General features: G+C 40.6%; 1 protein-coding gene across 2 annotated transcripts in view; it reads left to right on the top strand.

Annotated features, from left to right (window-relative positions):
- The window catches only part of TMEM132D (transmembrane protein 132D), an 824780-nt gene that overhangs the window by 356580 nt on the left and 444610 nt on the right, over window positions 1-23590 (top strand). The window contains exon 3 of one of the 2 annotated variants that reach the window (XM_024257533.2): window positions 16619-16765. The exons of the other annotated variant lie outside the window; for it this stretch is intronic. Within the exon in view, the coding sequence (XP_024113301.2) occupies window positions 16619-16765 (147 nt within the window). The remainder of the gene's footprint in view (window positions 1-16618; window positions 16766-23590) is intronic. 2 annotated transcript variants of the gene reach the window in all.

Here is a 23590-nt window from a genome sequence, read left to right as displayed (position 1 = left end):
GGTTCATCTGTGCTCCCGAAAATGCCCTCATCCCTTGTACCTGTGAATGTGACCTTCTCTGCAGGTTTAATTAGGTTCAGATGAGGTCACACTTAGTTAGGGTGGGCCCTAAACCCAAAGTCCAGTGTTCCTTTGAGAAAGCCACGTGGCCAGGCACCATGGCTCACTCCTGTAATCCCAGCACCTTGGGAGGCCGAGGCAGGAGGATCGCTTGAGCCCAGGAGTTTGAGGCTGCAGTGACCTATGATTGAACCAATTCACTCCAGGCTGGGCAACAGAGTGAGACCCCACCTCTAGAAAAAATTTAAAAAGGAAGGCCCCGTGAAGACACAGACATGCTGGAAGAGAGCTGTGTAACCATGGAGGCAGAGACGAGAGTGATGCTGCCCCGGGCGAGGAATGCCAAGGAGTGCTGGTTGCCACCAGAAGCGGAGGCAGCAATGAGAGGATTCTTCCCTAGAGCCCCAGAGGAAGCAAGGCCTTGAGAGATAGTGATTTCTAATTTCTAGCCTCCTGAACTGTGAGAAAATCAATTTATTTTGTTTTATGCCACCCAGTTTGTGGGAATTTGTTATGGCAAGGCTAGAAAACTAACATAACCTGTATACATCCTAATTAGATTATTAATAAACTGTATGGAAATAGATGGTTCTAAGCTGCTTGCAAAGATGTCTTTCAGAAGTCTCCAAAATTCTCCTTGCAATGCTAGCTACGCTTGTCTACAGCTTTTTTCTTTTCTTTTTTTTTGAGACGGAGTATCACTCTGTTGCCTAGGCTGGAGTACAGTGACATGATCTCGGCTCACTGCAACCTCCACCTCCCGGGTTCAAGCAATTCTCCTGCCTCAGCCTCCTGAGTAGCTGGGATTACAGGCATACGCTACCACGCCTGGCTAATTTTTTTTATTTTTAGTAGAGATGGAGTTTCGCCATGTTGGTCAGGCTGGTCTCGAACTCCTGACCTCGTGATCCACCCGCCTTGGAGCTTTCTTCTTAATTTAAATCCTAACCTTGCAATGGATCCTCTCCTCACTTGCTGTGAATTACTGGGGCTTGACAATGTTAATATACGTGCTCTAAAGGAGAATGCAGGTATAGCTTAGGTTTCTAATGTCTAGGGAGCTGCCTATTTGAAATGGAAACCATCATAATCTTTCCTATTAACATGAATAATATACACATGCAGACATATATTTTCAACAGCATTTCATTTAGCAACAGGGTTTCAGGAATGAATCAAAGTTGTTATTTTATTCATATGAGAAAAAACAAGTGGATGTTTGAAGCTTTTTTGGTACATGACAAGGGTTGTATAAACATTTGTTAAATAAAATAAGCACATTGTTGGTTATGATTGCAGGGCAGAGTAACTGGGCATTGGGACAGGGGGCAGTCAGGCCAGTGGAAGTCTTAACCAGACTTTGAGGATCCCATAACACAAATGAAACCCCAGGGGATCCCAGCCACTGGCTTCTGCAGAAGATGCTAACAGAGTGCCCCATTGCACCTGTGATGATCGAACCCCACGCTAGCTCAGACAACCTGAGAACAGACAGTGCAGACGTCCAAGAGGCACCTGGACATGTCCCTCCTGCTGTGATTTGCATGTAGACCACGTTCCTCCTCATATTCCTGGTCCTCTTGCTGGAGAGAAGAGAGGCAGCTCCGAGAGACGGTTTTACCTGAAGAGTTAAACCAAGTGTTCTCGCTAGAGTGGAACTACCCTATTGAATGAACATTTAATTTTGTTCCCACTTCACTGTAAGATGGGAACTTGTGTAAGAAGCCTCAGAAGTTGTAAAGACAGCAAGAAACCACACTTAACTCTCTACACCTAAACGGATGCTTTCAGCTGATGGTGTCGGAAAATGGTTAAACTCATAGAAGTCTCAGTTATGCAAGATGCATAAGCTCTAGAGATCCACAGCACAGCACTGTGCCTATAGTCAGCAGTACTCTACTGTGCACCTAAAAATGTGTTGAAGGCATAGATTTCATGTTAACTGTTCTTACCACAATGAAATATAAATACTAAAAATATAATAAAAGAAAAAGTAAAAATAAATGAAAAATAAAAGAAAAAATTCTAACTTGAAATGATTAAAACATTTAAAAAGTGGGCTAGCGGAGAACTGGATGTCTCCTGTAACAAAAGACAGGCATAGATCTTGCTTCAGGAATGGTTGAATCCAGGGCCCAAATGCCAGTAGGACTTGATTTTTTTCCCTTCCCATAGGCTGACTTCATGCTCAGCCTCTTCATGGTGCAGTAGATCAAATCTCACACTCTCCCAAGTCAAGTCAGGAATGAGGAAGCTGGGAAGGAGGGGGGTAATAATTTTCTTGCCACTCCTGGAAAATTCCCAAGATTCATCAATATGTTTGGACCCAATCACAGTGACCAGAAAGAAGAAAACTGATCATTGTCAGAGGCCAGCCTCATTGGATGCATTGAGCCAAGGCTGTTGCCCAAAGTGGATACAGTGAACGCAAACCACAAGTCGCTTAGGGATGCGGCTGTTGTAAAGGAAGCTATCCTGAGGTTGCTGGTGCGGTGTTCTGACTCAGTCACCCCGAAGTCTGTGAAAACACATTTGCCAGTTATCATAGTCTCAGAGAACTACCAATGTGGGTCGTCACTCACATAACTGACTGATGAGTGTTACTTTTAATCTTTAGGAGAAATGTTGTCCCAAAGTCTGGTAGCACCTTTTGATAGTCTTCTGTGAGTTTTTATTTTTTCCTTTCTCTTGTTTTTCTCTTCATTTCTTTTCTTTCTGCAAACTGAAAGGTTATCTTTAAAAATGTGCTAACAGAAGTGGTTCTTACTGAAATATGTGGTATTAGGATATTCCTGAAAATGAAGCAATAGGAAGAAAATAGCCCTACCAGATATTAAAATATGTCATAAGCTATTGTGTTTAAAGCATTTAGGGACTGGTGCATGAGAAGGCAGACAGATTAATAAAAGCAAGTGGATAGTCCAAGAAAATAAGCCTAAAAACACAAATAAACTTAGTATATTTTACCAATGGCATTTATGCCAACAGGTACTGGATGAATCATTTAATAAATATTGTGATTTTAAAAACCATACAGGATCTTTATTTCATGCTAAAACAAATTCCAAATGGACCAAGGGATTTTCCTTACAAATCAATTTCCTAATAAACAATAAAAACAAGACTAAGAAAGCAACAGGGAAATGGACAAAGGATTTGAACAGATGTTTAATTTAAAAACAAAAATTCAAAGATAAGTATGTGAAAAAATGTTCAATATCACTCAGACTTAATGAAATACTGTGTTCATCAGAATTGTGTTCATCAGAATTGTAAAGATCAAAAAGAAAACAAGGACTTTAAGACACTGTCAGTGGATATAAACGTGGGTAGGATCTTTCTGAATGGCAGTTTCACAAGTGCTATACAAATTGAACACATGCATCTCTTTTGACTTGGCAATTCCTTTTTTAAGAATTTATCCTACACATATATGTGTGTGCAGAGTTGTGTAGACATGGCAGTTTCCTGAAGTACTTGCTATGGTATCAAACATTAAGAACCACCTCTGTGTCCATCAAGGGGGCACCAGTCAAGCAGATTTTGCTCAAATACTAGCACACAATGAATTAGTATGTGTAGAAAAAAGAATGCAGCGGATCTATAAATGCTTTATATCAATACATTCCCAAGATATGTTTTTATGTATATATTTATACGGATGGCCTTAGCTTACGGTGGTTCAACTTATAATTATTTTACAATAGTGCTAAAGTGATAAGCATCCAGTGAAAACCATACTTGGACCACCCATGGCACCATTCTGTTTTTCACTTTCAATAGAGTTTTCAATAAATTATATGAGACGTTCAACACTATAGATGATTTTGCCAAACTTTAAGCTAATAGAAGCACCCTGGGCATGCTTACAGTAGGCCAGACTAAGCTCTGATGTTCACTAGGTAGAGTGTAGAATGCATTTTCAATTATGATATTTTCAACTTACAGTAAGTTTTATTAGAATGTAACCCCATCATAAGTTGAGGAATATCTATCTATCTATCTATCTATCTATCTATCTATCTATCTATCTATCTATCTATCCATCCATCCATCCTTATATCCATCCATCCACCCACTCATCCACCCACCCACTCATCCATCCATCCATCCATCCATCCACCCACCTACCCACCCACCCACTTACTCACCCACCTACTCATCCATCCATCCATCCACCCATCCACCCACCCACCCACTCATCCATCCATCCACCCACCCACCCACCCACTCACCAACTCATCCATCCATCCATCCATCCATCCACCCACCCACCCATTCATCCATCTGTCCATCTGTCCATCCATCCATCCATCCACCTATCCATCTATCCATCTATCCATCTATCCATCTATCTATCAATCTACTGTCATGCATTGCTTAATGACAGGAGTACACTCTGAGAAATGTGTCATTAGGTGATATTGTCATTTTGCAAACATCATGGAGTACACAAACATAGGTGGTATAGCCTACTCCACACCTAGACTGTATGGTATAGCCTATTGCTCTAGGCTGCAAACCTATATAGCATGTGCCTGTTCTGAAACTATAGGTAACTGTAACACAATGGTAAATATCTGTGTGTCTAAACAAATCTAAACATAGAAAAGGTACAATAAAAATACAATATTATAATCTTATGGGACCATCATTGTACATGCAGTTAATTGATGACTAAAACGTCGTGCAGTGCATGACTGTGTGCATGTACGTATATGCATGTGTGTATATATATATTATATATATAGTATATGTATTGTATATATATTGTATATATATTATATATTATATATTATATGTATATACAATATATATTATATGTTATATGTTATATGTATATACAATATATATTATATGTTATATGTATATATAATATATGTTATATGTTATATGTATATATATTATATGTTATATGTATATATAATATATGTTATATGTATATATAATATATGTTATATGTATATATAATATATGTTATATGTATATATAATATGTGTTATATGTATATATAATATTATGTGTTATATGTATATATATTATATGTTATATGTATATATAATATATTATATATAATGTATATATTATATAATATATTATATATAATGTATATATTATATAATATATATAATGTATATATTATATAATATATTATATATAATGTATATATTATATATATATTATATATACCTACATATACATATATAGTATAACTGTGTGTACAGTGTGTTGTCATTGGTGTACATATATTTTAAATCCATGTATCTAAGTATGTTAATCTCTTAGAAAATGTCCCACTAAACTCAGAAGTTTGACGATAGATGTCTGTAGCAAGAGGAACTTCTCTTGTATCCCCATTCATGCCATTTGAATATTTATAATGTTTCTATACTATTTTTCAATGAAAAATTGTTAATAAAAAAATTAACCTCCCAAAAGACATCCCTGAGAATTTAGGTTTATTAACCATAGTTCCACTTTTGATTTAGAATGCCTTCTTTAATTAGAGAAGTATATTTAAGCAATTTCTCTAAAACACTGGTAACCATGAAGGCTGAGAAAATCGCAATTCAGTTGAATTATGTAATGGAATGAAATTAGGGGGTTGTGGTTGTTAACAGACAGTAAAATTAGGTCTTATCCTAAACCCTGAAAACTAGACACATCTCAGCCCCCTGTGAATCGTGGAGCCCTGGGAACATGGAAGTTAGTTGAGTGTTCTGAAATAGTAGGTGCTGGGGAGGCCCCCTGAGCTGCTTGTCTGCAAATATTTGTCCTGCTGGCTCTGCTGAGATGATTGACTTGGCTACATTTGGAACTTATGAGGCTGATTAGAACTTTGAGCTCACATCTGATATCTCCCATTGGAGGTAAGGATCATGTTTTGTTTCTTTTTGTTTTGTTTTGCTTTGTTTTTGTTTGTTTGTTTGTTTTCAAGAAGAGTCAGGGCTTTGGTTAGTTATTGCGTGGATGAGATGGAAAAAGGGTAACCTTTTATTCAGATAGTCAGGGCATCCAGGTTCCTATGTAACGAAGAAGATAATAGTAATAATCATCATCGTAGCTAAAATCGATTTTCTACCAGACACCGTGTTAAGGACTTGACATGGCTTAGGGTTCATTATGTGCAACAGGAACGAGACTCTGGTTTTGCATGTCTGCTGGTTTATTTGACGACCCCATGATGGGAGACTCAGTGACATGCGAAGAATGAGGCTGCCACATTCCAATCATTGACATGTGGGCAGTTCAGAATGTGTTGTCATTTATCGGTTTAGTATCAATGAGGCAAACAGTTTGTTCTGTGTTTCTGGAAATGGTGATGAACGAATGCAGGTCCCTCTAACCTCTCTCGCCATCCCCTCCCAATTTAGCCATCCATTTCTGGGAGGGTGTGTTGAGGGGTGCAGCCTATATCAAAGTTCTGTTTTTCCAAATGAGAAAACCTGGTCTGCATGGAGTCATAACGATTCCTACGAATCCGTAGACAATGTTCCCACATAACAATTTGTAAAATATTTAAATAACATCCTTGACTGTTTTTGGGTGGTGGTTTGTGTTCAGTAGGAACAAGGAGAGTTCTTTCTCCAGTCCCATATTAGGCAGAGGGCAAATCAGGCATAAAAGACATCTGTGTATGTCTACGTATTTCCCTTCTGCCTGCCTGCGTGTGTTCCTTGCTGGCTTTACCGTTTTTCAGAAACATGAGTAATAAAATAAGGTGAGTGGTTCTAAGTAGCCGCTCCTTACACTGAGCCCTCTGACCTCTTGCTTTGCTTTGTTTCTTTATGGAACTTATCAGTGTAATAAATGTGTGCATGCATGCGTTCTGTCTCCCCCACTAGAATGTTAGTTCTATGGCAATGGAAAACGTATGTTTCTTCTCACCTCCGTATCCAGTGTGTGAAGAGTATCTGAAAAGAGGGAGCACTCAAAAAGTGTTGAACGAAGCTGACCACAGTGATAGCTCATGCCTGGAATCCCAGCACTTTGGCAGGCCAAGGCAGGAGGGTTGCTTGAAGCCAGTTTGAGACCCAGCCTGGGCAGCATAATGAGACCCCATCTCTGCAAAAAAATTAAAGTATTTGTTGAATGAGGCTGGCATGGTGGCTCACACCTGTAATCTCATTACTTTAGGAGGCCAAGGTGGCAGGTGGATCACTTGAGGCCAGGAGTTCGAGACCAGCCTGGCCAGCATAGTGAAACCCCATCTCTACTAAAAATACACAAAATTAGCTGGGGGTAGTGGCACACACCTGTAATCCCAGCTACTCAGGAGACTGAGGCAGGAGAATTGCTTGAACCAGGGAGGTGGAGGTTGCAGTGAGTGGAGATCACACCAGTGCACTCCAGCCTGGGTGACAGAGCAGGACTCTGTCTCAATTAAAAAAAAAAAAAAAATGTTTGTTGAATGAATCAGTGAACGAACAAACACACCCAGAGGCAGATTGGTTTACTCTCCTTGAATTACTCACTTCAGTCCTTTATAGCCACGGATTATTATTTACTTATTTTTAGTAGGGGAGGGGCATTGACTTCAGAGCCTCTAACAGCTGGTGTCCCTGTCCATCGCGCTGGCACAGCTCCTGGCTGGTGTGCAGCCCCTTCTCCCTGTTTCTACTCATCCCACATCTCCCATGAACTAGCTAGCACCTGTAGGAACGCCTGGCCTCGGGGACCCTTCTCATGCACTGACTGTCAGGAGGGAAACCAGCTGCTTGGAAAGACTAAAGACGATGTGCAGAAAGCATGTAGCTCTAAGATGGCTTTTAAAAGCCATTGAACATCTGTGGGTGCTGGCAATTAAAAAAAAAAAAAAAGCCCACAGACTAGGCTTAATGGAGTGAAATAGGTGGATTCAGAGGTACTCCAGGAGAGTCAGGAGGTCCCCAAAGCCAGCAGCCAACCTGGCCGGAGACTTGACACCACGCTTGGCTCACCCTCTGGGCCGTGTCACTTGCCCTGTGCCTTTGGTCGTTCTCCCCACTGGACTCCCCTGAGTTGGCAGGTGGCTGGCCCGTTTCTGGCTTTGAGCTGCTTTGTCTCTTGAGCTGGTAGAGAAAGGAGACCAGGATGATCTGTGATCAAAGCAGCATGTTTAATATACAGCAGTATCCTTTAATCCAAGGTTTTGCTTTCTGGGGTCCGAAAACATTAAATGGAAAATTCCAGACGGGGCACGGTAGCTCACGCCTGTAATCCCAACACTTTGGGAGGCTGAGGCAGGCAGATCACTTGAGCCCAGGAGTTTGAGATCAGTCTGGGCAACGTGGTGAAATCCCATCTCTGCTAAAAGAAAAACAAAAAATAAAAAAAATTGGCCAGTGGCGGGCTCCTGTAGTCCCAGCTACTTGGGAGGCTGAAGCAGGAGAATGGTGTAAACCCAGGAGGTGGAGCTTGCAGTGAGCTGAGATCGTGCCACTGCACTCCAGCCTGGGTGACAGAGTGAGACTCTGTCTCAAAAAAAAAAAAAAAAAGAAAAGAAAAAATTAGCCAAATGTGGTGGCTAACACCTGTAGTCCCAGCTACTTGGGATGCTGAGCTGGGAGGATTACTGGAGCCTGGGATGCAGAGGTTGCAGTGAGCCAAGGTCGTGCCACTGCACTCCAGCCTGGGTGACAGAGTAAGAGTCTGTCTCAAAAAAAAAAAAAAAAAATCCAGAAATAAACATTTCACGAGTTTTAAATTGCATGCCATTCTGAGTAGTGTGATGAAATCTTGTGCCGCCAGCCCCATCCTTTCTGGACGTGAATCATTCCTTTGTCCTGTACTCGCAACGCTCCTGCATGAGATACCTGCCCCCTTATCACCGACATGGTCTCCTCCTGACATCCAGCCGTTGACATCAAGACTCGCAGCTCCAGGATCACTTGCAGCAGAGGACGCTCCTTCTGACCTATCGCCAGGGGTCACTAGTAGCCAACGCTCCTTCTGACCTATCGCCAGGGGTCACTAGTAGCAGAACGCTGCATCACAGGGCCTGTGCCAGTCACCTCCCTTCATCTTATTGTGCAGAAATTTTATTACCTCTCATTGTTATCCTAAGAAAAACAGTGAATACAGTGCAAGAAGGTATTTTGAGAGAGACCACATTACCATAACTTGTATTGCAGTATATTTTCATAATTGTTCTATTTTATTATTAATTATTGTTAATCTCCTCCTGTGTCTAATTTATAAATTAATTTATCATAGGTATGTGTAGAAAAAAACATAGTATGTATAGGGTTTAGTACTATACATGGTTTCATACATCCACTGGGGGTCTTGGACTGTATCCTCCAAGGATAGAGTGGGACTGCTGTCATCACAGCTACTGTGCCCAGCTGTGCAGGTTGTGTACTGCTCCACTGTATGAGGCCGCATTCATATCACACTCTATATGAATAAAACCTCCTGGGGTTGGCCAGTCACAAGTTGCATGGCCATATGGCAGCCCTCGGGCTGATCCTATTTATATAAAGTTATATATAAGAATGACTATAAGAATGACTAAATTATGGATAGCTTAGGTGTGAAGTGATGGAAGTTCGGGTGTTTTTTTTTTTTTTTTTTTTTTTTTTTTTTTTGCTTTCTTCCTTATATCTTTGTGTGCGTCCATTGATTCAGGCATTCATTCATTCTGAAGATATTTAACTTCCTCATTTACAGCTCACGTAAATCTCAGAAGTGACAGATGACATCGCTCTGCTTTAAATCTTTAGATGTCTTTTTGTCCTGGACAGTGTCTTCAAATGTTGGAATTTCACATAAAAGTCAAGATTTGTCTTTGGCGGCGCCTGGCCTGCATGCCCTGTAGGTGAGGCCAGGACTCTGCAGTTTGAGTTGTCAACGTTAGAGTATTTTGTGCTTTCTAATTAATGACAGGCTGAGCTTTGCTTCTAGGGATTTTAATGTTCTATTAATCCACCAGTTACTGAAAACTGTTCTCATCATTTTCCCTCAGTGCAGTGGAGGCCACACCCCCATGCCTCCCTGTTCTTGGCTTCTCCCTGTGGGGGTGTGGAGATTCCCCGTTTCTTCTGTGAACCAATTCCTCTTCTCTTTGGTCTCCTGGAACTATTCTCTACTTCCTTATGTCCGTTTAGAGCCCTTGTAACGCCTCACGGTTAGCAAGACAGCAAAAATGGGTTGCATTGAAGTCACAGGTCTTACTTCTAAATTTAACTTTACCCACCAGAAGGGCAGTGGGAAAACAGATTCCCTTGTACGAGTGAAGGTATGAACACTTAGAGCTGGCAGGAGTATTTAAGCCCCATGTGAATATTGATATGAACACTTAGAGCTGAGCTTCCTTGTAACATGGCTTCTGCTGCTGTGTGTCATGCACCCCGTTCTTGGGAATTAAAGGGTCTAGGGGATTCAAGTGGTCTCCTTTATCGTGGGGTGAGCACATCCTAAGGGGAATGTAAAATGATTCATTGGAGGATGAACTAAAATCAGGACTTGGCAACTGATTATTTTTAGTCTCAAGATTTAAAATGTGCATTTTCATGTATGTTTTGTAGCACGCATTATTTCAGTAGTCCAACCCATGGTTCAACTGTAAAGTTTATAAACATGAAAACCTATATAAAGGTTGCATATGAAATTTTTTTTTTTTTTTAGACAGAGTTTCACTCTGTCACCCAGGCTGGAGTGCAGTGGCACAATCTCGGCTCACTGCAACCTCCACCTCCTGGGTTCAAGCAATTCTCCCGCCTCAGCCTCCTGAGTAGCTGGGTGGGATTACAGGCATATACTACCACACCCAGCTAGTTTTATATTTTTAGTAGAGACAGGGTTTCTCCATCTTAGTCAGGCTAGTCTTGAACTCCCAGCCTCAGGTGATCTGCCCACCTCGGCCTCCCAAAGGGCTGAGATTACAGGCGTGAGCTACCGCGCCCAGCCGCATATGAAAATATTTTTACTGATAGGGGTGCATGACAAAGAAGTTGGAACCATATCATTCACATTGTTACTTTAGGTTTAGCTCTTTCTTCTGCGTCACTGTTGGTCTTTAACTGGCTATAGTGAAATAGATACAAAGTAAGGAGACTTAGCAAATATATTCCAGTAATGGAAAGAGGGACCTAGTGTCTCCCAAAGTGAAAAGTGGGACATGATTCCTAAAATACTGACAGTGGCATTGTAAGCAGGCATATCCATGTAACTGCTGGCGAGAGCAGGGACAAGATGTCCAGATCGGGCTGGAAGTGGTTCATCATATAAGCAAAATGTTATGTGCTATATCAACATGTTGATTTAGTGGAAAGTGGCATTGTCATAAATTTGTTTTTCTGGTCAACTGGAAATTAGAAGCCAAGAGTGATTGCAAAATATGTTAATATAGCTATGACCTATAAAAAATGAAGCTTATTTTATGCTCTGTCACTATTAATGAGAGAAAATAAGTAAGGAGACAAGGAGCAATTCAAGAAAGCTTTGCTGTGACCCCAAAGGGCATGTTTCCATCAATTAACTGGGAGGAATGCTATCACCAAATCTACATGCGTAAGAGTGTGGCCCCCTTTGGTGGGTGCACACTGTGTATTGTTCCATAGATCGAGCCTATATGGGACTCAAAAATGGAGATATCAGATTTTACCAGGATTTGATCTACTCAGAGACTATGTGGCCACATGAATCTCTGGGGGAGAAACATGTAGACAAATCTTTAATTTCAGAAGTGAGAGAAGCAGTCCAGAAGTTTGGATCTCTTCCTATCTTCCTTCCTCCAATTCCCTGGAATTCTACAGTCAGTTATTGATTAAAGCCAATATTAGCCTGCGGATAGCTGATTATCCAATAATAGTTTCTAACAGGACTATGTTCATTATAAACAAATAGCCTGAGACTTACACGCAATCCAAATTTCTCTTCTTGGGCTTTGAACTCTATATAGCAAAACTTCTCTCCCCGACCCTCTTCCTTTCTCTTTGCTCTCTCTGCCTCTTTCATTTTTTTCTAACACCACACACACATACACACACACAAACATACACACACATGCACACACAAATCTTAAATAAATCTCCCAACAAACAAAACACTGAAATTCCCCTTTATCCCACTTTTATATCATCAATTTTGCTTTCTGTCTCTATGCGTTCTTTATAGCACGCATTTGTATTAGTTCAGTAGCCCCAGTGTGAATTTCATACATGAATATGCCTGTATTCAGGTTGCATATTAAGAACACTTCCACTGACAAGATTGCTTAAGTAGGGAGTTTCTCTCTGGGGCAATGTTGTCATCAGCCTAAGTCTCTGTACACAGTGATTTGGAGAATGAACTCAAATGTATAGTCTTTAGGAGGCTGACACATCCCATCATTTGGAGTCCCCTGGTGGTTGTGGAGGAGGGAGATGCAAATCCTCCATCCAAATCCATCTCTCTTTCCACCATAGTGACAGGGTCACAGTGAGGATACGACTGTCCAGGTAAAAACTGACTTCCCAGCACTCGCTGCTCTTGCAGCCAGGTATGGCCATGAGACTAGGCTTCTTCCAATGGGAGGTGAATGAATCTGGGCATGCAGTGCCCACCTCACCTGCTTAAGAGGAAATCCCTGGCTCTGGTCTACTGCTCTTCCCTCTTTTTCTTGGCTAGGTTGGTCATGAGCACAGAGATAGTAGAAGTTTTAGATTAAAAACAGTAGAGATGCCTTTAGCCTTGATCCCTGAATGATTGAGTGGAACAGAGACACCCAACAACCTGGGTTACCAGCAATGGATGTTTACAGGAGGAGGAAATACATTTCCTTGTTCTTGAAGTCACTGAATCTTAGCCTTCACTTGTTATATAATTGGAAATGATCATAAATAAGTCAGGCTACGTTAAAGAAGGGACTGGATGGGAGGATGGGGAAAATTTATATGCCTAAAGGAAAGGCTGAGAACCAGATTCAGAAATGTTAGCTGTGTTAATTCCTGCAAACCAGAGAGAAGGAAGCAATAGACAGTTGTACCAGGACCACAAGGCTGGGTGAATTTCCCCCAACCTTTTTTATTTTCCGTGTCTCTTTGTTCAAGATTATATTCCAGAGAGAATCTTTCAGCTGGACTGGCTTAGGTCATGTGTCCACCTCTTGTCCAGGGTTGGAAGAAGAAACTCTTGACTTACAAGTCTGCCATGGTGGTATAGAATGGCAGGGGGGTGGGTCATATAAGCAAAATGAAGATGCTGCTACCCAGGAAAGAGATTGGGTATGGGGAGCAAAAGCAATAATTGCGCACCACATTTCTGAACCCTGGATGCTGTACTTGAAACTCTGTATGTGTGTGTATGTGTTTATAATACATACATATTCTACATTACATATACATATATGTATATACACATTATATTTATATATTTATTTATATATATATGTATATAAAATATACACAGTCCCTGCAGTTCTATTATGTTTTAAAAACACAATATACCCTTAACCCCAGGCAGGTTTTGTTGATATCCAATCACAGTGTGTGTGCATACTATGCGGAAAATTATGGCTTTCCCCCATCACCATGGTAGATATATTATTAAGCATAAATCTACAGCAAAGTATCTTCAGAAATCAAGTGCTATGTTTATCTCTGTGTAATGAGGCTGTCAGTGTAACCTGTATTTATTGAACCACAAGTAGGTTATAAAACTTCCATTAATGAATGTAAGTAACTCAGTTGTCATAAACAAAGGGAGAAATTAGTATTTGGTTCAGACCCAGTGGAGCCCAGTGGCATGTGTTCTAGGAACTACTTTAATGGTTCCAAATGGTGCCACTGACAGCTCTGAGATTCGTGCTTCAAAATTATTAACCCAATACACACTGTGTTCAGTAAATACCGTGTCTACTTCTCTGAAGAATGACTATCCAGTTTATTACGTACATTTTACTTGATATTCACACACAAGGATACCTCTTGAGTATGCCTTCTCCAATTCCGAAATCTAAAACATGCCCTAGAAATGTGTGTTCTATTGTGAAAATGTTCTGTGTCTCTAAAAGACAATTCCCAGTGTCCTGTATAAAATTCCAGGAAAAAACATTTTTGCAGAAATGCTACCGACTATAGCTTCATTTGCTACAGTAGAATTATTAGCAACAAGTGTTGAGTACTTCATGGGTTAAACAAGCCACTGTGTCCTTTCTTAAGAACTTGAAAAGGATTCATTGGAGAAGCATCATCTAAATTCCAAATAGCCTACTTATGAATAAAATTTCAGAAAAATATAAGCCCATTATGTATCAGAAAAGGCCTATGTACTGATATCTCCTGTATAATGAAAAGGTTGTCACAGCCAGGTTGATGACCTATTTATTTAAAGCAATGTTGATTCAATAAAATTCCACTGCAGGGTAATTGGGACAGCCTTTAGAATTCATCTTAATATAATAGTAGCTGTCCACAGCAGATTGTACTTTTGTTCGCTACCACGTCTTGGTTGCCTACAATTTAAATGAGTTTCTGCAAGGCAGGAATCATAACTATTCGCCGAGTGTCTCACCTGAGTATCTAGAAAGGTCAGATGGCTTTTTGGCATCTGCATGCAATTCCCAATTTTTAAACGACTGCATTCAAAGTGTTTGCATGCATAATGATTATTTAAAACATCAAACATGTATTTTCCCCCGTAGAAATAATGTTATACATGATGATCATTTTCTAAAAATGCTAACTTTTGCAGTAGGGCCACACCTCAGAAGCAATTCTTTCTCTCTTTGTGGACTCGCCAAATCAGTATGTGTGCTGGGGGTTCCTAAGACCACCCCCAGGTCCAGTGAGTCGCTAGGAGAACTCACAGGACTCAGCATGTGGTGAGAATCACTGCTCCGATGTATTAGCCAAGGAATGCAAAGCCTGGTCCGCAGAGGGAAAAGGCACAGGGGAGGAGACCAGGCTCACGCTCCCAGGAATCCTCTCCCCGTGGGGTCACGCAGGATGTGCTTAATTCCTCCAATTCCTCCAGCATATAGCTGGGACAGCACTGCCAGAGGAGCTCACCTGAGCCCAGGAGTTCAGGGTTTTCACTGGGGACTGCTCATGGGGGTACCCTCTGCCTGGCACGTACCAAAATTCTGTGCTCCTAGAAGACAACAAAGTGTCCAGCATAAACCACCTCATTTGCCCAGTCTAGGCACCGTGAGCCCCTCTGACCATGAGAAGGGAGGGAACTCTCCCCAAGTCCAAGTTCCCGGCCACCCTTGCCAGCAGGCTTTCCTAAGGAGGGCAGTCTCAAGCCTGCAGCCTCAGGTCTTTTCTGCACACTACATTTTAAAATTGTTTCCATTGGAAATAGTGTTCTTGGTGTTAGGGACAGACGTGTCCTGCTTTTTCTCAAAGCCCTGGTCCTATAAGTGTCGTCTCCCCCTCGCCTTTTGTCCCTAATATTAACAGCAGAAGATGGTCTCACTTTCTCCTCTGGCATGACAGAGAGGGATTTTGAGATGTAGGCTCTGGCGCCATTGCCTTATTGCATGTTTATATAGGCACAATGATTACAAGTCTGGAGGAACTCCAAGTTGGCCGCCCCCACCATCCTCTTCTGCCCAGGTACCATCAATGTGCTCCAGGTTCCCCTTGGTACTTTCGCTTCAAGACTTTTCCTATTTTCCACTGAAGGACTAAGAGAAAACACAGCAGGAAACATTAGCTTTTTCAAACTTCTAGGCCAGCTTGTAAATCAAAATCAAACTGTTTGCATTTTATTTTGTATTTTATTTATTATTATTTTTCTTTTGAGGCAGGATCTCACTTTGTCACCCAAGCTGGAGTGCTGTGGGTTGATCTCAGCTCACTGCAGCCTCCGCCTCCCAGGCTCAAGTGATCCTCCCACCTCAGCCTCCCAAGTAGCTAGGACTACAGGGGCACACCACCACACTCAAATAATTTTTGTATTTTTAGTCGAGATGGGGTTTCATTATTCTATGTTTCTTTTAGAAACTTGAATTGGAAAGAACATATGGAATGGAAAGCATACAGTAAGAAGACAAGATTATAAAAAGCAAACAGGACTGGGTGCAGTAGCTCCCACTTTAGGAGGCTGAGGCAGGTGGATCACTTGAGGCCATCATTGTTCCTTCCCCTATCTGAACCTCAGCCCCCTCATTTTGGGCTTAGAACCTTGCTAGGAAGATCAGAAAATATAGACATAATGTCCATCAATGCCTGGCACTGGGAGACATTCAATGAATGTGCGTTCTTATTTCAGTCTTTACTTTTGCATTTTCATTGCCTTTTTCTATTGAGTTTGGTCAGGCTGAGGGTTTTCAGATAGTTTTGTATTTGTGTTTGGCTTGGCTTTATTTAAAGATACAAGCTAGTGCAACGACATTCTATTTCTTTCTGTAACTAATGTTTGCTGGCTGTCAGTCTACCATCTCTAGCTCTTTAGTAAAGGTAGGAAAAACTGAAAGAAATTAGGGCAGATGGCTTGGAAGGCGACTGCAAATTTGTGTTTAAATCCTAGTATACATGAGCTTACACCTGCAAGGCAACAGTGAGCAATTAAGCTCCCCGTGTTCCCAGAACCAGCATGACCCGGGGATTCCCCAGAGCTGACTCAGACCCACACGTGCTATCTCCAACAGGGCAAAGGTGAAGAAAGGCGTGAACATCATCGGCGTGCGAGCCAGCAGCCCTTCCATTTGGGATGTCAAGGAGCGCACAGATTATACTGGAAAGTATGCACCAGCTGTCATCGTTTGTCAGAAGAAAGCGGCTGGCTCGGAAAACAGGTGAGTCCCAAATGGCCTCCGATATATTCAGATCAGCTGCAAATGTGGCCCCTTTTTTTTTTTTTTTCCTAGATTGCTAACAACCATTTCCACTGTGGTTTGCATTTGGTGTGTGTCATCTGTTCTCTCAGGGCCTCCAGGTAGATGAATGGAATCTTTCATTTGGGAAAGGTGGGCTATGATTCACAGCGGACCTACTTAAAACCCCAGCAGAGCACCATATCACCTGCAAGGACTGCACCATGCAGATGGAATTGGCCCACAAACCATGTTCCTCTTCAACAGGACCTCTTTGTTGGAGGTCATGTTGGAGTCCATGTTATTGGAGGAACTGAAACTCTGCACGTCTCATGAAACGGCCCATTTTGCAAGTGTTAGAAACCAGAGCCTATACGTCTCTCTTCACACGGGTGCATTCCACGTTTGCAGTGTATATTTAAATATCATGCATATGATTGTATTCATGGGCAGGCATTTTCTGATGGTACAGTGAACTATCTGCAGTAGAATTGCAGGGAATTGTGGATCACTCTAGGGAGAAATTAAAACCTGAATCTGTCTCTGATAGCCACCAAATTAGAAACAATCAATTCACAGGTGGGCAGAGGGAGGCTCGGAAACTCAGTAGTTCTTATTTTATTGCATTTTCTTGAAATCTCATTTGTGGCTCTGGGGATTTCCTAGTCTGGTCACATATTTTGGTTACCTGTATGTTGCTTTTTGCTCAGGATACTATTGAAAATTTCAACAATAATGAAAGGATGAATTCCGGTATGCCATGCATTATTTCTGGAGTACATTTTTAAACATCATAGCTCAGTGTTTGGAAAATATCCTTATTTTTTATTATTTATTTTAGCAGGGAGCTCAGGAATCTCAGCTGACTATTATGATTTCTTTGGCTTATTGCCAAGGAGCATTTGAAGCCAATGTGGGGATGATTTGATCTGGATTCTTTTCTGTACTTTGCTCGACATTGGTTTTTAGGAATTTGGATTATCAGCAGCTCTCGTTTGGGCCTTTCCTTTTTATTCTTGAAGATTTGCTTGTACAGCAAATGAGAGGGGAAAGAGAAAATCTATATTTGAGTTCAGTCTTAGATATGTATGTAGTGATATGCTTATGTAGTGATAGTGTGCCAAACTGGTGAACTGGATGAATTCATAGATACACACATTGAAACATGTCTGTACCAGTAATATAATTTGGAAATAAGGTGCTAGCTCAATAAAATATTTCTTTTGTGTTTTGTGGTTAGCAAAAATTGGGATAGATGGACATGTGGGTGGACGGATGGGTAGATGGATGGATGAGTGGATAGATTGATGGGCAAATGGATGGATGGACCAGTGGATGGATGAGAGGGTGGATGAATAGATGTGTTTATTCTTTATCAGAAGAAAAGAATAAATTTAGAGGAAAGAATCTCAACCAGTGAACTTTTATTTTCTCTTGTGATTTCTTTTGCCATCTCTTTTTATGTATTAGTAGAAGCAGTAGTTGTAGTCTTGTCTATGAGAGGCTGAGGGAGTTGAACCATTAGAAAATATTTATGCCTTTTTTATTGTTAATTTCTGACAAATAGTTCAGTTCATCCTGGATTTGGAGAGAGAGCATGGGTGGCCCAATGGTGGCTCCTTCCCATTGAAATGTAAGCTGCATTTTTATAGTTCCAGGGGCTTCCAGAATCTCAGCACATTCAGAGCACATCCAAATGCAGAAATGCATGGTGTATGCCATTTATTTTTCTTTCATCTGTGTCAGTATCTTCTTTAAGAAACAAGTACCCTGAATAGAATATAAAGCTCTTCTTTTAAAAGCCCTAATTCTTCATTCTAAATGAAGACCATTCCTTATCTCTTTGTAGATTCTGATGCCAGTTTTCTGTTTCCTTTTTTATCTTTTTTCTTCTTGTCTTCTGGAGGCCAGGATATGTTTCCTCATACTATGGGTCTGGATGATGGAAAAAGGTGATACACATACAGATACACACACACACAATATGTTATATGTGTATAATATGTTATATGTGTGTACATGCATACAGCATATTATATATGCATATAGAACATATACATGTGAAATAGGTATGCAAATGCATGCATGCATGTAGATGTACATTTTACGGGTGTTTTGTTGATAGACAAATGTGTTGATGTAGGGATTTTACACAGCAGCTAGGAAGGCTTTGCTTAATGAGGAAACTCTAGAACAGAAGTCTTGTAGTTCTGGGAGCAGGTCTTTTTCCAGCTATGCTCCAGCTCATACAGCAGTGTCTGGCACACAATGGGCTGTCTATAAATATTTGTTCAATTTGATAATTTGTTGTAGAATTAGACCATATCTCTAGTATATATGTATTATAATACAAATCTGTGTGCACACATATTTAGTGGTTTTCTGTATGCTTGTTCAAAAAGTAAGGTGCATAGCTGCATGTATAATGAGGCTGCATTTGGGGAAACCCACAGAAGGGTACTTTTGTGAGCAGAGTATGTCCCAAGAAGTCTACACAAAGGACTGGCAACTGCAGTTTCTACTGGAGAGAACTGGGAAGCTGGGAGAAAAGGCTGAATGTAAATTACTTTTTACAGTGAACCATTTGAACTGTGGTTTTTTTTTTTTTTTTTTTTTTTTTTTTTAGCTGTGTGCATGTATTACCTATTTCATAAGACATCTGCAACTAAAATAGAGATTTTTAAAATATGATGTATTCATTCATATATTCAACTTTTATCCTCGCCTTGAAACTTTTCATTTTACTTCTGCCTTTGGAGAATTAAAGATAAATCATGCTCCATGATTACAGATAGTGAAGGACTGCGATGAGACGTGTTTTTCTTAAGGATAATTGGAAAATGTATTATAGAGTAGATGTTTTAATAATATTAGTAGGTTTTGCTTCAGAAGCTGTTTTGCTTTATAATTTCCTCCTACCCTCTTTGAATGTTTTCCAGTTATTCTTAAAAGTCAGAATCTGATCATCATAATGCAAAAGAAGCAGTCTTAATTAGCTTGAGAGTCATAGTTTTTGTATTGCTAATAATTTGCCATGGATCAGGAAGTTGCGTTAATGATGTTAAGTCGCTGTGACAGCTTTAATTTTATGTATTAAGGAGACACTTTTGTGCTAGTGATGAACTCACCAGGAGTGAGTGAAGATCTCTTATCTAAGTTGAACTGCATCCTTCCCTGTTTGAAGTTAGGTTGCTGAGAATCTGATCATAACAGTATGAACATATGAATGTTATCCCAGCTATCAGATCTGTTTTGACTAAGCATTGCCTGCAGGATAACCAATTATGCTGTGTCCATCAAATTGCATTTTGCATTTGTAAAATCTTGCTCATTATACTCCTATGTTAACTTAGACAAATATGTAACAAAAGCCACATATTATCATTTCCTTGTAGTTCTCTCCATAGATAAGTGTTTCCCAAAGCTTACCACGGTTGATATGTAAATGATTTTAGGTGTTACGTAGAAACGAGGTTCAATATACTTGAATGACAGAAACTTACATTTATTTAAGTTCTCCAGCAAGACTTGATTGAAGAGAAGTTCATCTCTTTTAAGGGCTAGTATCTCTTTAAAGCCTCTATCCTTAGCTGGTACATTATAGATAGGCAAGAGTACATAGCTAAATTTAATCTATTTTCATAATTATCTATTTGTTCATTGTAATACTGATTTTACATTTTTTTGTAAATAACGTTTCATTTTAAAACAAATGTTTTGTTTCATTTTGTTTTGTTTCCTGAGACAAGGTCTCACACTGTTGCCCAAGCTGAAGTGCGGTGGTGTGATCTTGGCTCACTGCAGCCTCTGCCTCCTGGGTTCAAGCAATTCTTCTGCCTCAGCCACCCAAGTAGCTGGGATTACAGGCGTGCACCACCACACCTGGCTAATTTTTGTATATATAGTAGAGATTGGGTTTTGCCCCGTTGCCCAGGCTGGTCTCAAACTCCTGAGCCCAAGCAATCTACCTGCCTTGGCCTACCAAAGTGCTGGGATTACGGGAATGAGCCACCATACCCGGCCTTAAATAGGTTGTTTTCTGAAACAAATAGGAATATCTTAAACAAGACGGAAGTTTTTTCTTTCTCACATAAAAGAAGCTTAAGGCTGGCCATGGCTGGAATGGCAGTTCTCCAGTATCACTAGGGTCCCAGGCACCCTTCTTTCTTCAACACCATGTGAATGGAGGGCTTACATCCTCATAGATCAAGATGGCTTTAGGAGTACCAGTCATTGCATCAGCACTGCAGGCAAAAGAAAAGTGACAGAAAAGGGTCTTCTTAACTGGGTTGACTCTTTTTAGGCAACCTTCCTGGAAGCTCTTTTCAACCCTATTTCTCTCTCTTGCATCTCATTGATAAGAACTTAATCACATGACCAAACCATACTTCAAAGGAAAGTAGGAAACATGATTTATTACCAGCAGTGTGCCCAGTTCAAAATCAGTGTTCTGTTCTAAAGAAAGAAGAGGCTGGGCGTGGTGGCTCATGCCTGTAATCCCAGCACTTTGGGAGGCCGAGGTGGGCGGATCACGAGGTCAGGAGTTCGAGACCATCCTGGCCAATATGGTGAAACCCCATCTCTACTAAAAATACAAAAATTAGCTGGGCATGGTGGTGCATGCCTGTAATCCCAGCTACTCAGGAGGCTGAGGCAGGAGAATAGCTTGAACCTGGGAGGCAGAGCCGAGATCATGCCATTGCACTTCAGCCTGGGAGACAGAGCAAAAGACTTTGTCTCGAGGAAAAAAATAAAAAAAAAGAGCAGCCTGGGGGAGTGGGGCAACCAGCAACCTCTATTTCATCAACTTGTAAAGAATACACATGTGGGATTTCCATAGGATGATGAAAAAAGCATAGTACCTCACTACCTCCTTCACTTTATTAGGATCCCTTAGAAATGTGCGGTACAATATAATAGGGTGGGGAAACTCACATTAGCACAGTACCAGAACAGTTGTTCTGTGTATGTTAGAAACTTAAAGAAATGCTTGTTAATTTTCCAGCAGGCTGTTATCCACTAAATGAAACAATCAGCTCTTCTGAGACCCAGAATCTGAGTATCACCAAACCAAAAACAAACCTGAGACAGTGGTATGAAGTCATCAAAATGGCGTGACTTTCCTTTCGTGGGCAACTGTGGTTTATGATGCCTTAAATAGTTTCCATATCCTCCCTATTGACTATGGATTACCACAGTTGTATTTATTACCATCCGAATGATGATTCTGCAAAGAGAGTGGGAAGAACATAAATGTGAGATCCAGAAAATGTGATGTTTCGTTCTCATTTTTATGCTGTGTGTCGCAGTGATGTCTGTCTGGCAGATGACCAGAGAGGAAAAGCAACTTCCTCTTCTGTAATATTGGCATAACAATGCCAGCCTTCCCTGGACTGTTGTGAGAATCAAATACAGTCACACATGCGCACACACTTTGAAATAATCAACAGAACCATTAAAAGAAACCCATCTCTTCATCATTTTTAGATTGTTAAAACACCCATGTAGTATAAGCAGCACACATGCCCAAGTCCTCCTAGACCATGAAGGATGCTTTTATTTCCAGAGTCTAAATTTAAATTTCCCAAAGTACAAGATGAATCACATTAGTTGTATATCGAGCCTGTATCAAAGATAACAAAGTTTCCCCATTATGTTTAAATTTAGAATCTGTCAGAAGCATTTCCATTCAAGTTTGTTTTAATAACTTATGCATTAGGGATACAACAGACCAAGATGTTGTTTTCAGAACTACAGATATCATTTCTATTAATTATATTATCAAAAAAAAAAAAAAACAAACCAGCTGGGCACCGTGGCTCATGCCTGTAATCTCAGCACTTTCGGAAGCCAAGGCGGGCAGATCACGAAGTCAGGAGATTGCGACCATCCTGGCCAACATGGTGAAGCCCCATCTCTACTAAAATACAAAAAAATTAGCTGGGTGTGGTGGCAGGCGCCTGTAGTCCCAGCTACACAGGAGGCTGAAGCAGGGGAGTCACTTGAACCCAGGAGGCAGAGGTTGCAGTGAGCCAAGATTGCGCCACTGCAGTCCAGCCTGGCGACAGTCCAGCCTGGAGACAGTGAGACTCCGTCTCAAAAAAAAAAAAAAAAAAAAAAAACAAGAAAAAAAAATGAAAATAATAAAATATTTTTCTGAGGATGAGGGACAACAGAGAACTCTTTTCTTTTGAGATGGAGTCTCACTCTGTCGCCAGGCTGGAGTTCAGTGGCACGATCTCCGCTCACTGCAACTTCTGCCTCCCGGAAGAACAGAGAACTCTTATACCCTCCTGGGGATTTGTAAAACGGTTCTTCCACTTTAGAGATATATTTGTCAGTATCTGGCTAATAAGATTTAAAACGTGCATCCTATGACCCTGAAATTATAGTTCTAGAAATATATGCTCTAGATAAAAGCTTAGCCATCAATCTGGAGAGATGGATACAGGGCTGTAATTGCAGCAGCTTTTTGGTAATAGCAGACAGTTAAAAACAGCCTAAATGCCCATCAAGATGTGAATTAATTTTAAAAAGTTGTGTTCACGTAATAGAATTTTATGCAGCAATTATGAGGGATGCCATTGATCTGTGTATATCAGCAAGAAATTAACCTGAAACTGTAATGTTGAACGGGGAGAAGATCTTGAATAGTAGTATGTACAATATGTTACCGCTCATGTAATTATGAAGAGAACTCCCATGGCAATGTGTTGTTTTAGAGAAAAATACTGAGTTAATACAGGTATAGATGGGATAAGGACATGGCTGTTTCTTGAAAAGCCAGTGTTTGAGAAATGCAAGTTC

The sequence above is a fragment of the Pongo abelii genome, chromosome 10, assembly GCF_028885655.2.
Source record: "Pongo abelii isolate AG06213 chromosome 10, NHGRI_mPonAbe1-v2.0_pri, whole genome shotgun sequence".
NCBI lineage: Eukaryota > Metazoa > Chordata > Mammalia > Primates > Hominidae > Pongo > Pongo abelii.
Note: the sequence above shows the minus strand (reverse complement) of the source record. Positions and strands in the feature narration are given on the sequence as shown.